The sequence below is a fragment of the Misgurnus anguillicaudatus genome, chromosome 20 (genome assembly GCF_027580225.2).
Source record: "Misgurnus anguillicaudatus chromosome 20, ASM2758022v2, whole genome shotgun sequence".
Classification (NCBI taxonomy): Eukaryota; Metazoa; Chordata; class Actinopteri; order Cypriniformes; family Cobitidae; genus Misgurnus; species Misgurnus anguillicaudatus.
The window spans coordinates 1,614,622-1,632,715 of record NC_073356.2 but is presented as its reverse complement, the minus strand read 5'-3'; the positions used below and the strand labels follow the sequence as shown (position 1 = coordinate 1,632,715).

The 18,094-nt window shown below is 39.5% G+C and overlaps 1 protein-coding gene across 2 annotated transcripts in view; it reads left to right on the top strand.

Moving 5' to 3' along the window:
* The window catches only part of phactr4a (phosphatase and actin regulator 4a), an 81,289-nt gene that overhangs the window by 15,828 nt on the left and 47,367 nt on the right, over positions 1 to 18,094 (top strand). For both annotated transcript variants that reach the window (XM_055219045.2, XM_055219044.2), the window contains one exon: positions 17,300 to 17,348. In XM_055219045.2, coding sequence (XP_055075020.2) covers positions 17,336 to 17,348 — 13 coding nt within the window. In that variant the 5' untranslated portion in view covers positions 17,300 to 17,335. The remainder of the gene's footprint in view (positions 1 to 17,299; positions 17,349 to 18,094) is intronic.

The window sequence follows — 18,094 nt, the reverse complement described above, 5'->3', positions numbered from 1 at the left end:
TTAGATCAAACTGTGTTAACTTACAGTGATCTATAAAGCCATGGTAATTACGTTTCTTGTAAATGTACTTGTAGATGACAGAATTGAACAGTCACTTCATGAGTAGCTGTTATTTAAATGTAGGCTGAACTGTTCAGGAGAATCACAGATGCGTAACAGTCAGTTTTCCTCAAACCACATCAGAAGTCATGTGTCTAAACATGCCCACTTTGTGCATGCAATCTTCAGCCTATAACTTCAGCTGTGCTGCATTCCTTCATATTGTGAACAGTGTGCAGAAGTGGCCAAACCAGTTTGACAAACTGAGTCAGAGGCCTTCATGCTGATTAACTGATTAAATATCTGTTCTAATTTTTACTTGTTTATTATGCTGATTTGGTATTATCCAGTTCAGTTTTATTTGTGTATCGCTTTTCGCAATGTTCTTTGTTACAAATAAGCTTGTTTCAGTATTTGCATTACACATATAAAACCATAAACATTAGAAGATTAGCAAGAATTCGTGCTAGACGGTTATAATAGGCGACTTGGTGACACGGCGACTTTGACAAGGAACCAACATTTTAAGAGGCCCTTCGGTCTCATAAACAGTATAAAAGTGTACTAAAAGTCTATGTGGGTCCAAAAGCCCAAAATGGCGTATGCCAAAAAATATTCAGACTTATAAAACCGTGTGTAACTACACCTGTAAGCACTGACTAATTTTACATGTGATATTTCCAATAATCAGAGTAAGGACTTAAGTAGTATGATGTTTACATGACTGGAGCTACAGTAACCTCTTACTGTAAACCGGTTTACATGCAGTTTTTATTTGTCAACTGTCAAGCTATTTAACTGGCATACCGTTTTTATGACTGGCATACACTGTGTGGACGAAAGGACTGTGAAACAAGGTCAGCTACAAAGGTTATGCAAACTGTTTAAATTACGGTTAAATAAAGGCTTTGACTTTCAAGTAACCGTTTATTCCTTTTTATAAAAATACTGGATATATGTCAGATACCGCCATTCCTTATAAAATACTGTGATATTAATTTTTGCTCATAACGCAGCCCTATTAAAAACATAAATAAAAAATGTATTTTACCTAACAGACTTACATTAGTTTAGCGATCTCCTTTTATTTTTTATTAAATAACACCAGTTTAAGATTGATGTTTTTGAAATTGTTTATTTTTGGTAATAAAAGCTTTGGTTATTTTTAAAACATGGAATAATAAGTAAAATCAGCATTGCTGAGAAAGTATGGATACATGGTTACTGTAATCTCAAAAAGTATTTTTACAAATATGCAAAAATGTGCACTCTAAAATTCTTTATTTGTAACAAACAGGAGATAAAGAATTCACAAACATCAAAATAAAATCCATTCAGAAAAATAAACTTGAACTATGTGAGCACTGTCCACTGTGCTATACTCAAATACATTTTTACACATGTGAAGGGTGATGAAAACGCCTGTTTCAGTTTCGCTTTAAATATATCTGTTTTAGGTTAACATTTCTATATCATTGGTTAACAAATATATTTGTAAATTTTATAGCTACTTTTTCTTTCTTCTGTTGCATTGGCCTGAACTTTGGCACTGGATTGCGGATATTGCACACATTTTTATAGGGATCCACCGGTTGACACAGGCCAGAGATCGGAACCGGACGGTTTTTGCACGATCGGCAACCGGACGTTTTTTGTATTTTTTTGGCCGATTTTTCCGGAAGTGCACCCGCGTGCAAAGACTACATTTTTATCATTCGCAAACATGTCTTTTGTGTAAAAGCATTTCGAAATCTGTGAGCAGGACATTAAGATTGCAAGCTGCAATGTCTGTAAAGGACAAGTTAATCGCGGAGAAACAACAGTACATTCGCAGGGCTCTCAAGTCTCACGCATTCATTGTGAGATACACGCATTTCAGTCAGTTTAAACACTCACACCTTGTATTTCTAAGAGACTGATACATTTTCCTGCTATATACAATTAATGGAGGAGGCGCAGGGAAGTTATCTGTCAAGTTTAGCTGTCTCGAGCTTTAAATTATGCTTGATTTATTAAAAAACTCCCCAACTGCTTTGCAACCAGAAGCTTTAGCCTACCTGAACTAACCTAGAGGCTTAAAATACATGCTGATGGCAAGTGCTCCAATCCTACTGTATATAATACAGATTTCATTTTAATTTTGATACATTTGTATTTTTTAATATGTAGAGCAATTTATTTAATTTGGATAAATTTGTCTGTCTTTTATCAGACTTACCAATTGTTATAATTTATATTTGTGCTGGTCAGTTATGAATAAAGGTAAAGGTTGAACTGCTAGCAAAAACTTGAGAATTTGGTGGGGTAAAGGGGCCTCTCCCCTAACAGATGTTATCTCACTCCAAACTTTTAAATAAAACCTGAGAGCCCTGCATTCACCACAACAAACTTGGTCAGACATTTAAGTTCATCACCTGATAGAACGCAATAAGTATCAAAAGTCTGTTGATAATGCAAAACAGGCAAGACCATCAACCCTCACTCAACCATCTATGTCATGGTCTCATTTACCCACTTATGTTTGTATTGAATGTAGCCTACTGCACAGTTACTGCTGTTAATTTTAGGAGGTTACAGTTATTGTTTCAACAGCCAAACCAAGTTTAGCCTGTTAAATACCAAGTAAACATATTGTTTATGTATACTTTCATTCTTTCTTGTTTGTTGCTTGATAAGAAAAAAAGTCGGAGGATTGGAATCGGCCAATTTGCTTGTTAAGAAAATCGGTATAAAACCGGCCATGAAAAATCAAGATCGTGCATCCCTACATTTTTAATTATTCTTACATGTTCCACAATCATAATGAGAGAAATTCTCGCAAACGTTTAATTATTTGTTTTAATTCGCACACATTAACTAACCAATAGCACAGTCTCAGTAAGTCTTCTCATGTTATGAAAGAGTTGAGAAAATTGTTTTATGTCTATAATTTTTTGGTCTTGACAGTACCTGCTTGTTTGGTCATTAATGTTATTCAAACAGCAAAATAATTTTTTTATGTTTAAAAAAGATAAATTCTATTTAATTTAAAGAGTTAAAGGCAGGATCCATGATCTCTGAAAGCCAGTGTTGACATTTGAAATCACCTAAACAAACACGCCCCTACCCCAATAGAATCTGGACCTTCTGTTGATAGACCCGCCAAGAGTCGTATAAAGAGAGAGTTACGACACTCACATAGACGTCCGTTGGAAGAATGGATTGCGGAAGTAACAGCGTGTCATGTAGTGACCCGTAGTTCCAAACGCAGCACTGAAGCCCATTCATTTTAATAGCACCTGCTGGTAAATCGATGAAATTACAGTTTCTCTTTACATTTTCGGACATTTCATGAATATAGTCACACAGTACAGGAGATCTCTTAGCATCTGCTCCATCCCAAAGCCACATGAGGGACTCTCCTAACACTACATCAGGCACCCAACCTATGACAGAGAAAGTGAGATGGCCCCAAGCAAACAACAACACTGCATGGAACCAACTAGGCGGGGACCTGGACCAAATTCTAGAGGCCACATTAGGGATGCACCGATCCGATATTCTGGATAGGTATCGGGGCCAATCCGGCATTTTTTGCTGGATCGGATATCGGACTAACAGGACCGATCCAATTCCGATACTGCACGTTACCCATGGTTGTCACTGACAAGCGATTAAAACGTCAAAGTATTATAAAAGCACCATAAACGTTTTTATGCACTATAATCAAAGTCATCTTACACTCAATAGCTTCATGTGAAGGAACAAACGCACATTTAAAAATATTCATATTCACAGAAACACTATAACTTACTTGCAAACTGAGTTAATCCACTGATGAGAAGCGGACGGATGAAAACGCGTCATTCAACACACGCACACACACAATAACTGTAACGTTAGGCTTTATTAAAGATCTGATTTCATAAAGTCTCAGTAAGCTGTTGGATGGATGCAATTCACTATGTGCTGAGTTAATTCACAGGTGAAGCGGACGGATGAAATGCGTCATTCAACACACAAACACTCAATAACTACAGGCTGTTTTAAAGATCTTATTTTATAAAGTCTCAGTAAGTTGTTGGATGGATGCAATTCAGTATGTGCTGAGCACACGATGCATCAAATCTCTTTGTGTTTTAATAGTTATGAACTTAACTTTCCATTGCGGAGCGAAGATTCCCATGTGAGTGTGAGGACGCTTCTAGAGCATCAATGCTGCACAGTATTGCGCAGAATGCGCACTCAATATGATTTAGGCGCATCAATTCTGCACCCGAAATGTGCATAAAAGGTCCGGTTAAGTGCATAATTCCCAAAATAACCATCTGCACACTAAAGCTTTTTTACTGTGACTTTTTGCGCAATTAAGGAAAATATATTTAGCCTACTTATTTGATTAAACGTGCCTATTTTATTTTCTCCTAAACACTGCCATGGTTAATAATTACTAATGTTCTTGTAACTTGTAAATAATTTTAAATTATTGGTTTTTAATTTAAAAGTGTTATTAGATATAATATAATTATATTATGCTAGATTTAGACATTTATGTGTGTGTGTGTGTGTGTGTGTGTGTGTGTGTGTGTGTGTGTGTGTGTGTGTGTGTGTGTGTGTCTGTGTGTAATTTAAATTGCTCAACAAAAATACAGTAGTATCGGATCGGCAGGTATCGGAAAAAGTGGTATCGGTGCATCCCTAGGCCACATTAGCAGGAACAGTAGAGAAGAAAATTGACAGCATGACAACAATCATCCTCACCATAGCCAGAGAGCGCTTTGGCACAAAAGAGAGAAAAGGCAGCAGTGAAGCTCGGGTAATTCAGTCAAACAGGAGGGCAAGAGAGATCTTGCAATTGAGGAACGAGATCAAGACCCTCAACAAGCAGTTCAGAACAGCAAGTGCTGAAGAAAGGAAGGGTATAAAAGATCTAACCAGTGGACTTCGAGGACAACTTTGCAGACTAAGAAGGGCGGAAAGGTCTCTGAAACTGAGGAAGGTGAAGGAGGCGAAGCGGGCTCAGTTCATTAAGGACCCATACAGGTTTACTAAAACCCTGCTGGGGAAAGCAAGATCTGGAAGATTGACAAGCCCTTAGGAAGTTGTAGAGGAGTTCCTTTAGGAGAGCCACAGTGACGACCTTAGGAACCAAGCCTGCGGTGTACACCCCAAGATCAGCAGAACTGCTGAAACTCCTGAGGAAGAGCTTGATACCAGTGACATGGAGAGAAGTCCAGGACATTGTACAGAAAGCCCGTTCAGCATCTGCCCCGTGACCAAGTGGTATACCTTATAAAGTATACCAGAGATGCCGATGCTCCTCCGCAGGTTATGGAAACTGTTGCGAAGGATATGGACAAAAGGTATCATTCCAGCATCCTTGAAAAGAGCAGAGGGGTGTTTTGTACCTAAGGAAATGGACTCCTCCGACATCAGCCAGTTCCAAACCATCTCTCTCCTAAGTGTCGAGTGCAAGGTATTCTTTTCTGTCCTGGCAAAAAGGATGACTACTTACATGGTGAAGTAGGGCTGTCAAATTTTAATTCGAATTTCGAATATTCGTCGAATGTAAAAAAAATATGCATATTCGAACGTAAAACTTTGCATTCGAATTTTACCTGTGTCAGGAAGCTCACGCAACGTTATGATGACGTAACTGACGCGGATTGTTATACAGAGCGTTAGCGGCTCAGCCAACTTTGCGGAGCAAGCCAGCGTTATTCATTTGAAAAATAGCAAGAAAAGACAGTGGGGATTACGAGTCGGACAGAATACGTATTAAAAGGGCTGTGTGATGCTTCTTTGGTTTTTGGAGCATCAACTGGAATTCAACCGCAAAGTGAAACTAGCTGAGATGACAGAATTAGTGTCGTCTGGTTCTAAATGCAGTTTTAAAGTTTAAAATAACTGATCAACACGAAAGTGCCATAATACAGCTGCTTGTTTAGCAACATTAAAACCATATGTGCATCTACAGAGTCCACAACGCATATGAGAGAGTTGCAATGTAGCGCCGCGGTGGCTTTATTTTTATGACTGACTGGAAACATGACTTTAACCTGGACATTTGATATTCAAGTTTTTAATCAAAATTATCTGCGTGAAATATAAACGTGATTATCATCCGCCAACTCGACTGTTTCAGTACGTTTCTATTAATTAAGGAGAGTCTGCTTTATTAACGGCTTCGCTCTGCACGTAAGTTAAACATTTCTGTTCTGTACTTTATTACTCGCTTATATTTCTACATATTTTCAACCACGGAACACACAAAATATAATATAAGTTGCTGTGAATCGCGTTTAAGCTTGACAAAATTTAAATGACTAATGATCTTTCCCACTTATTTTGGCTTAAATAAAGATTCATTCGTTTTCATACTTTATTAGAAACACGTACATTTATCTACTTATATATTATATAAAATGCCCTATATTAATATGCATTGTCTATGTATGGCATTCGTTTTGTACATTTACAGGTGCACAAATATACTGGTTAATTTTGATTTCATTAAGACACTGTTGTGTTCTGTATTAACTGAGGCTTTGTAATTTTTTTTTTAATTTAATTAATGTACGGTACATAAAATAATTTGTAAATGTATACATGGATAGTTTTTTTTGTGTTAATAGCCTACACACGCTGGCTGTTGAGGCATTTTGCACTTTCATATATCTATGTGCACTTTTGTTCCTTTGCATATGAATTTAAGAAATTATCTTTAATTTATTAGTGTTTATAACATTCGTTTTAACCAAAAATATGCTGTGCATGATTTGTTTATATTATTGGGGCTTTGTGCTGCGCCCTCTTGTGGGCTTTTAGGAGTATTTTCTCCAAGATAAAGTAGCTCTTTATAATTCGAATATAATTCGAATTTTATTATTTTTCAAGGACGAATTTCGAATGTACTTGTTCAGCCATTTTGACAGCCCTACAGAACAAATATGTTCACACATCAGTCCAGAAGGGCGGTATTCCAGGTTTCTCTGGGTGCTTGGAACATACAGGTATCCTGAACCAGCCGATCCGGGAGGCCAAGGAGAGCAAAGGAAAGCTAACGGTTGTCTGGCTCGACTTGCCTAACGCATATGGCTCAATCCCACATGGCCTCATTAACACAGCTATGGAACACTACCATATCCCCCACCACACTAGGGGTATGATTACCAGCTACTTCTGAGGATTCAAACTAAGGTTCAAAACTGCCCACTTCACAACTCAGTGGCAGGACCTTAAAAAGGGCATTGTGACAGGCTGCACCATCTCCCCCATCCTTTTTGTCATGGGAATAAACCTGCTCATTACAGCGGCAGGAAAGGAATCCAGAGGACCACTAATGGAGTCTGGCACCCGCCAACCTCCAATAAAAGGCTTTATGGACCTTACTATAACAACTTCAACCCATGTACAAGCAAGATGGATCCTGAAGGTTCTTGATGACGTGGCAACATGGGCCCGGATGAAGTTCAAGCCAAGGAAATCAAGAAGCATGGTAATCAGAAGTGGGAAAGTGACCAGCAAGTTCCAGTTGCGAGTACAGGGGGAGACGATGCCTAGCCTGGTAATACCATCCTCTGCTATTTTGCTTCGCTTCATAGACAGAGTCTGGCTGGGCATAATTGACAATCGTTTTCCTTCTCGTGGGAGGGGCTTGTCTGAAGTTTAAAATCATTGGTCTAAATGTAAGCCAATCACACATAACATTTGGATATGATGTGCTTTATGCGCCGGATCAGCCGCATCGAATCTCTGCTGTAAAATACACGTATGATGTGAAAACAAACCCATAGAGCGAAATACCATAGTTAACATGGCTATGAACGACTTTTGCAGATTATGTAAAGTAAATCGGGCCAGAGCTAGTTGAACACTAGTCTCAGCCTCAGACGTCACGCCCACAAACTGTTGGCTGAACGTCTGATGTTTTTCGTACACTTTTCTGGAAACCCTGTGAGAATGTTAAAGTCGTCTTTGATTGGTTGGAAAAAAACGGATTTCCAGGAGACGCGAGTGTCGCGATTAGTTTCAGTCCCTGGAAAACAAAGCTCTGACGTTCCATTGAGGAAGAGAATCAGTCGTGTTCACGTGGATAATAATGAGCAGTTATCATGATCAGCTAAACATTGGATTCTCAAAAATATGCATAGTTCGCGGCATCGACTCTCTAAAAGACGTCCAAGAGTTTTATTTAAGGCAGTTAGTGGAGTTTAAAAGTTTGGTTCTCCTGAATTGCTTGTATGTGTTAAAAAGTGGAGAGATATGCTTCAAACAGACATTTAACAGGATCGTCTCATTGGTGTGGCTGTTGATGAAGTGCTCAACGTTGTCCTATGGTGAGTAATGTTGTTTATTTAGATACTATTTGGTTGCGGCTGGTTATTTCAATAACTGACTTGTTGCCAGCCGGCTCGTTATTGTGGGGAGTCCGAAACGTGACGCTAGATGAAACAAACTGTGATTGGTTGTTTGACATGTCGGTCAAACAGCTCGTGGGCGGGCTTTGTCCAGAAAAAGCAGCGAAAAACACCAGACCTTCAGTATTGAAGGTCTGGCTACGCGAGACTAGTTGAACACTATCCTTACGGTGGCTTTCCACTCACGTCTAACGGGAGGAAAGCCCCTCTCTCCTCTCAAACTCTTCCACCAGACAACCATAACCATATGTAAATTAAATCTTCCTACCTTATTTTCTGGTTAATCAGGAATGTCACGTTTGCCCACGCGTCCTCCATCATTAACTGTGAACAATATAATTCCCTTCCATGATTTCTCGATCGTTGTGCACGTCAAGCTGTGCTGCACACAGTTCTCGCTGACGATCGGTAAAGTTGATAAATTAAACTTTTCCAAAAACTTGTCGGGAGTAGGGCAACAACAAAATAATCTCCATTCAAATGTTTAACAAACACTTTTCTTGTTCGGGTTTAAGTTGGCAAGTGCCGGTTCTCCACAACAGAGCAAATAGCTTTCTGTGTCTCCATGTCCACAACAAACTACAACCGTGATTCGGCGTTTAGTGTCTACGTGTCACGGCTCTCAGTCCGCCCTCTGTTCGTTGATTGGACGGTCGTTTTTGAGACCGGAGGAAAACGGTTTGAATGGGAGGTATCTCAGACTGAGTACAGAAGCGTAATGAAATTTAGCGGAAGTACGAAGTCTGACGTAGTCAGGCTAGACGATGCCATCAATTGAGGAAAACCCAATTAAGTGCCTAGGGAAATGGTATGACGCATCCCTGACCGACAGATGCAACGTTTCCAGAACAGAGATACAGGCAGACGCATGGCTGAGGAAGATCGAGGGGTCAGGACTACCAGGAAAGTTCAAGGCCTGGCTTTTCCAGCACGGTCTGCTACCACGACTCATGTGGCTACTGACAATTTATGAAGTACCCATGACAGCAGTGGAAGGAGAAGGAGAGGCGAGTGAACAAACACCTTCGCAAGTGGCTCGGAATCCCACCAAGCTTCATGTCAGTAGGACTATCCACCAGGTCTGGACAGGTACAACTACCCCTATCATCAGTGGTTGAAGAGTTCAAGGTGGCAAAGTGCCGGGTTGTGATGATGTACCAAGTCTCCACTGATGAAAATGTCAGAAGAGCAGGCGTCACTACGAGATCAGAACGCAAATGGGCAGCTGACACATCAGTGGCGCAAGCTGAGAGTGCATTGAAGCTGAAGGACATCATCAGGAACCCATGTGTAGGGAGGCAAGGACTCGGATCCACCCACTTCCAGCAAAGGGGAAAAGCAGACCCAAGGCAGAGGAGGGACATTTTCCAAGCTGAGGTCCGACACATGGAGGAAGAAAAGCGCAGGTCTAGGGACGTCGAGCTTGGAGCGCAAGGTGCCTGGACAAAGTGGGACCTGCCAAAGCGAAAGATCACGTGGCCTGAGATCTGGAGAGTGGAGCCCTTTCGCATTTCTCTTATGCTCCGTTCAGTGTACAACAGTCTTCCATCACCAACCAACCTCCACAGATGGGGAATGAGGGAGGACCCATTGTGTAGGTTATGCAGAGGGAGGGGAACAATGGCGCACATACTGGCAGGATACAAGACAGCTCTTAGCCAAGGAAGATACAGGTGGCGCCATGACAAGGTACTTAGTGCACTGGCTGACATCTTGGAGCGAAAGAGGCAGAAAAAGCACCAGCCTAGTACAAGGCCGGCGAGATCCATTCAGTTCATCAGGGAAGGGGAGAAACCATCAGCCCCCAAGAAGACTAAAAAGAGCCTCTTGCAAGCAGCACAATCCTGGGAGATGAGGGTGGACCTGGGAAGGAGTCTAGTCTTTCCCCAGGTTGTGCAAACACCGCTGAGGCCGGACATGGTCTTATGGTCTGAAGAGGCAAGGAAGATAATTATTATCGAACTGACGGTCCCATGGGAAGACGGGTGCGAGGAGGAACGGAAAGCCACCAAGTATCAGGACCTTGTTGAGCAGTGCAGGGCCAAAGGATGGCAGACCTGGCTATTCCCGGTTGAGGTCGGGTGTAGGGGTTTCCCGGCACAGTCTATGTGGAAGACGCCCACAGATCTGGATATAGCAGGAAGGAAGAGGAAGGCAGCTGTCCGTAGGTTGGGTGATGCAGCAGAAAGAGCATCGTGCTGGCTCTGGAGTAGGAGGGAGGAGTTGAGCTGGGGGTCAGGAGAAGATGGGCAGTGACTGGCCACCACTGCAGACCCGCCAACTGGAGGGTGTTGTGGTTCAGGGTCAAAACACCCTGTGAAAGTTGGACTCCACCTGATGACATCTTCTCCTCGCTGAAAGCTACAGTCACTTACTATAGTTAGTGGCAGAGTTAGATCACATCAGTATAGATGTATCCAATAGTCAACAGTGGTATTTTATGAACTCAGCTGTAGGTAATGATTATTGTTAACAATAACTATTTAAATTCTTAGATTTTAATAAGATGTGTATAATGTGTGAATAAAGTAGATTTAATTGTTTAATATTTTATTACTGGTGGCCATCTACTAGGGATGGGCGATATGGCCTAAAATCCGTGTTGCGTTATACATTGCAGCCTCTTGCGATAGCGATATGTATTGCGATATAATACTTTTAATAGACACGTTTCAGAACAGGTTATATAGACCCTTACAAAAGCCAAACTGCTAAAAAGTAAGTAAAAGTAAACTGTTATGGCCAGATTAGTCTTGTTACCTCTCTTAGCTGGAACTTTTGCCTGACACACTCTACAGCATATATATTATTGTATATTACCATAATGCCAATTTCGCGCGTGGAGCAGCAGTTAACTTATGTAACTTATGGCTTAAATCCAAAAAATAGATGTTGCATCTGTCTTTTTCACGAGTTCCTCTGTTTCACAGACGCTTTCATCCATGTTTATTCGGCTGCAGCTCGTGGCTCTTAAGTTCGTGGGTAGATTGTGTCATCAACACGCATTATCGCGATAGTGCAATAGATTTTAAATCTCTATCGTATGCCAATTTTCTATCGTTTATATTGCATATCGTTTATATTGCCCATCCCTACCATCTATTTTAATATATACTTATCATACCTTTTATATCTATTACGAGTTACACTAGTGGGCAATAGCGAGAAGCTAAATGCCTCATAAAAAAGTCACACTGCTTCAATGCTGCTATGTGTTTCATTGTGTTTGGAAGGTAATACGAGTGATGTATCCTCGAAAATCATGTATAATTATATTAACATTTTTAATGTGTACTATAAATAGAATTAAATATGAATTTTGTGTGTTTCTGTTATGTTTCACTGTTACAAATAACCACACCTGCGATCTTTTGTGATTTTAATACAGTTAAAGCGTAGGAATGATGTTTTAGCAGATTTATAGCCATTTATATAGCCATATTTTTGCTACAAAAATAAAAGATAAACCGTGTTGCTGTAGTGGCTATTAATAACCGCAGTTATCTTTGGGTTATCATTATCTGTTTATCGTTATTAACTGATTTACTGTATTTCCATCACTCCCTAGTAAAAAAAAATTATAAATATAGTAAGTATAGTAATCAATTTACATTGCAAGCTAAAATTTACCTAAAATAGCTGAAAACCTATGCAAACAGATTGACAGCCCAGCTTGTTTTGGAACTGTAGAACGTTACATGAATCACGTGACCGCGCGTTGGCGAGATAAAAGCGTGTCGTTACTCTCTCTTTATATGACTCTGGACCCGCCCCACACATACACAGCCCAGGCAACAATGTCGTTTAGTAAACACGCACCTTACTGCTTATTGGCTACAAGTGTGATTTGGTAGTCGGCCCAACTCTCTTGAATTGAATTGACCTGTTCTAGAGCTCGACCGATATGGCTTTTTCTCTGGCCGATGCCGATATTTAGAAAGGGCAGCCGATGGCCGATATGTTTGGCCGATTTTCTATATGTAAAAATGTCACTATTTAAGTCAAAGTATTTAAAAAAATTATGACTGGTCTTTCTGAAGAGTTTTACAATCTCCTCTGCACCATGCATTTATCAGACACAGATATTAGCTGACACTCTGCTGTCATCATCTTTGATCAGTTTTTTATCATGGCTTTTATTGCTTTGTAGGATGAAATCCTTATTTGGTAGACCTGATAAATTATTTATTCATTATAAAGTTAACATAGTAAATGTCTATGTTTTTTAGTTGAGACTGTTATTTAGGGCAAATCTTTATAAACACATTTACATTCTCATTTCTGAGGCGCTATAAGTGACTGATTGTGCTGACAATGACGTCTTGTGAGTTTAGTGTTGGGACAGATCTGTTGTTTCAACCATTCATTCAAACAAAACCTTTCAAAGGAGTCAATTCGCGAATCGGAGGCATTGTGTTCTAATTCAGGCTGAGTAGCGCAAAACTGTAAACAAAGTGTTACTGTAACAACATGAAAAACATTTCCTTGTTGGATATGATTTGGTCTTCCGACCTTTCGCCATCGAGTCAGTTTTGTTTTGAGTAATAAAAGCAGGGAGACAGTTTAAAGACAGAAAGCGTGCGCACGCGGCTCTCTATGTCATGCAAACAAAAAATATCATCGCTCATTAATCACATGAAATGAGCCTAATCTTTGCACGTGCAGTGCACCGCGAGACATAAGCCCGTCGCACTGTTGTACTGGCTGCTTAATTTGCGCGATCCCGCCATCGTTTACTAAAGCTGTTTGTGAACAAGGCACGGCTGCGGTGCACACACACGGGAGCGATCTGCTTGCAGCAAGAGGCAGCGTCACAAGTTCTACAACAACGCTTAGGTGCCCGCAGATGCGCCTGCCTATTAATCGGCCTAATTTTGCAGCAAAATCGGCCAAAGCCGATTTTTTAAAATATGCCAAAAATCGGCCAATAAATCGGTCGACCTCTAACCTGTTCCCCAGATGATCGTCACTTAAAGGAATAGTCTACTCAAGGAATAGTCTACAAGTTTGGTGGTACAAAATAAAACGTAGCGCTTTTCTAAGCGGATTTAAAAGAGGAACTATATTTTATGGCGTAATAGCACTTTTGGGAGTACTTCGACTCGCCTGAAAAGTCCGCTCCCCTTCTCACTCTCATAATGGGAGAGGGAGGGTGTTACTGCGCCGAGTCGAAGTACTCCCAAAAGTGCTATTACGCCATAAAATATAGTTCCTCTTTTAAATCCGCTTAGAAAAGCGCTACGTTTTATTTTGTACCACCAAACTTGCTCGTATAACTACTCGTCTTAAATAGGAAAAACGTTGATGTGTTTGGTCACTTCTAACTTTATCTCTAAATGGTACCATTGAATGAATGGGGCTAAGCTAAATGCTATCGAGGCGTCGCAGCGCGCTTCAGCGCTTGCGTGCACGCACACAGATGGTGGAGGGATGTGTCAACAATTCTTAGTTAAGGTAATAACATATTTTAATATTGAAAATGAGTAGACTTTTCCTTTAACTTTACCGATTAAACATTACAGAAGTTTAAATTCTAAGCAACTGTTGAACATGCTACAACCTCTTCACCATCCACAGCAGTATACACATGCATTATAGTAGCCAGAACCTTTGCTTTCTGTTTACGAATGTGACAAAATGACACTAAGGCGAAAGGCTACAAACTCTTTTCCGTAAAAACAGACCCGGCCGATCAAATTCCAAAACATTATTATTAGCTTTCTGTTGGCTAATAATCAGGCAAAGGAAAGGAGACCGATTTAAATACTGTTCATAATCACCCCAATGACACAGAGACCCAGTTCCAGCTGCCGTGAAGCTCATCTCACCACTGATCTGCTTGCCTCCTATTATCGTGGTACCCATCTGAAATCTCACCAGTGACCATCAACCGTTTTCTTTAATTTTAACATTTTTTAATTCTTATTAAACCTTGTAGTATAATACTTAAAATATAGTATAGTTTCTATAGGATTGGAAAAGTCTACCCTGCGACATCCTTTAATTTTTAATTGTATAATACAGTATTTAATATATAGTTATATTTTCTATAGACCCCTTCAAGCTTTGTAAACATTGAATGACTATTGGGTGCGTGGGGTTAAACTTTTCATACCATCCAGCCTTTATAATTTAATCTAACAGGGCTGAAAAATGATGGCTTACCTCAAATGAAGTGAGCACTACAAACACAAGCCTCTTTGATATTTGCACTGTTCCAGTCTGCACGTTTAATTGCTTGCAGCCACAGATGTTGTATTTTTTGTTTTTGAGATTCGGCAGGAATCCCGAAAAACTTAACGGCAAACCTGGTGCGATTTTCAAAGCCCACGACGCAAGTAGGCATTTTTGACGATACCGAATAATACGCAACTCAATCTGCTGTAATGGCTTTTCAAAAAAAATCAAAGATACATGAGAATTTAAAATATCAATTAAAACAAAATAAATGTGATTTAAATAAAAACAGTTTAAACGTGTGAAAAATGATAAAACAGGAATAAAAACTAGATAGAAAAGTTTGTTGACAAACTTTATGTTGGCTTGACAAAGCCTGGCCTGAACGTTAAAAACTGTTTGACAGAAGTTTAGTTTAGTAGGCTATCTGGCTGTTAGTATGTCTAAGTATGAAGCTAGCCTGATTTAGCATGAAGCTAGCATGATTAGCCTGAAGCTAGCATGAAGCTAACATGATTAGCATGAAGCTAACATCAAGTTAGCATGATTAGCATGAAGCCAGCATGATGCTAACATGAAATAGCATGAAGCTAGCATGATGCTAACATGAAATAGCACGAAGCTAGCATGATGCTAACATAAATTAGCATGAAGCTAGCATGAAGCTAACATGATTAGCATGAAGCTAGCATCAAGTTAGCATGATTAGCATGAAGCTAGCATGATGCTAACATGAATTAGCATGAAGTTAGCATGATGCTAACATGAATTAGCATGAAGCTAGCACGATGCTAACATGAATTAGCATGAAGCTAACATGATGCTAACATGAATTAGCATGAAGCTAGCATGATGCTAACATGAATTAGCATGAAGCTAGCATGATGCTAACATGAATTAGCATGAAGCTAGCTTGATGCTAACATGAATTAACATGAAGCTAGCATGATGTTAACATGAATTAGCATGAAGCTAGCATGATGCTAACATGAATTAGCATGAAGCTAGCATGATGCTAACATGAATTATCATGAAGCTACCATGATGCTAACATGACTTAGCATAAAGCTAGCAGGATGCTAACATGAATTAGTATGAAGCTAGCATGATGCTAACATGATTTAGCATGAAGTTAGCAAGATTTGTTATGAAATTAGCATGAAGCTAGCATGAAGCTAACATGACCCAAAGACCCAACCCCCATGTCTCTATGATGTTCGGATACAGAGATATAAGGCTTTGTTTATTATGTTGCTAGGGTGCTCGTATTTGGTTGCTAGGGGCGTGGCTTAATACCTCGATAAGAATCCTCAGAGACTGATTGGATGCCTGAGTAAAATGAGTCCACCCCCATATCTCTGTGACACTTTGCTGCAAAGATATCCATCTGGGCATTTTATAATGGCAGTCTATGGGATATGTTGCTAGGGTGCCCAAAAATGGTTGCTAGGGGCGAGGCTTAATAGCTTTGGGACGATCCTGAGAGACTGATTGGATGCCTGAGTAAAATAAGTCCACCCCCATGTATCTATGACACTGTAAAGCGAAGATATTCCATCTGGAACGTTTTTATTCCCTTATATGGGCATGTTTCCTGCCCCATTATAAGTCAATGGGGAATTTTGGGTGGCTCTTACGCCCCAGGGGTGAAACTTACACCCCAATGTGAGGTATGTTCTCACAGTGCCTGCCAGCCTCTTCAAATGTGGTAACCCACAAGTTTCTACAAGTTTCTCGCTCTCAGCTATGACCCGTCAAAGTTTGTCGCAATGTTAAGTCAATGGAAAATTTGGGGTGTTTGAGCGCCCCGTTTAGGAATTCGGTAAGTCCCATCAGTTAGAAAAGTCATAGCACGCTAAGTCAGACCAGTCCGAAGACTTTTGGAAAGTTTGGTGAATGTAGCTTGAAAGCTCTAGGAGGAGTTACAGTCAGAAATTTTGGGGATCAGAAGAAAAATAATAATAATAATAATAAGCTTAGATACAATAACAGTATGTTGGCTTTGTCAAGCCAACATAATTATAAAACCGTTAAAAATAAGAATAACATCAAGAGAAACCGTACTCACTAGTACGATTTAATTTTAGCTGCTGTATTTTGCAATTTTTGTAGTACTTTGATTTTTCTGTGCTTTCTCTGATTTTATATAAGTGTGAAGCTGCTTTGAAACAATTAAAGGAACAGTATGTACGAAATTTATATCAATTAATCATAAAATGGCCCTGATATGTCACTAGACATTAAGAAATCATTTTTATTTCAAATACTTATATCACTGACAACAGTGGTCTGGCCAGGATATTGTCATTTAAAAAGTGGAGTTGCAACTGATGTTTATGTTGTCATTTTGTGTATTGGCCACCAGATGTGTGATTGCAATACCAGTTTTAGCCACAAGTTTTGTGATTGCAATACCACTTTTGGCCACAATCCTACATACTGTTCTTTTAAGTAATTGTGAAAAGTACTGTATAAATAAAATTGAATTGAATTAATTCAAGAACTTGTTTAATAATTGTTTTTCATTTATTTTACCCCCGCAGTGTTAAGGATTGCAGCTTTTGTTAAAAAAACAATTGAACAATTAACAGCCAACTCGTAAAGTGTTCTCGTTATGTTATAGTTATTGTGTTCATGTAAATATGTTTACTGTTTGGTTGATTAAATAATTCTCTTTTTTTCAGGATCTTCTCAATTGCTGCTGTCTTTTTGACACAGGAATGGAAAACCAAGGTAAGAGTGTTGATTGATTTACTTATTAATCTATTTATTTATTATTGATCGAGTGCTAGAGTACTTGAACGTGGCATTGACAATCGATCACGAAAACGATGATCGTGTGGGTTTATTTTTTGTGGTTACGGTGAGCATTACAAGCTAACCGTGTGGGTTTATTTTTTGTGGTTATGAAGGTCTGGTTAGAGTTACAAGCGTCTGTGGTAGTAAAGACTGGGTGCATGTTTGACGTTGTGTTGAGCTGCACAGACCGGCATGTGACATCATCAGTACCATGCATGATTCAAAAGCAAACAGCTGTGAAGCCGAACACACCTCACATAACTGAGGCACTATGGTTTTAAAAGGATGCAGTGATTTTTGGATTCACTTTGGTAAGACGAAAATACAGTCAATCAGGTGCAAAATGTACAGCGCCATCACAAGTTCAATGTCAAGAGATGCACATCCTTATTATTTATTTATTTTTGAAGCAAGAAGAAATATTTGTCAATCGTTGGGATGTAGAAAGCTACATTATTTTTTCAAATTAATTGTGAGTTTGTTTTAAGAAGTCGTCATTAACTGGGAGACTATGGTCTGAATCTGGACCACAAGATGCATCCATCCGGACTTCAAATCATTTTGACACATTGAAAAAAAAGCGAAACGCTATTTTCTAATAGAATCAAATTTATACCAGGCACATTAAAGTTAGTTTAGTAGAGGTGTTTGGGTCCATGGGTTGCTACTACAGTAACTAT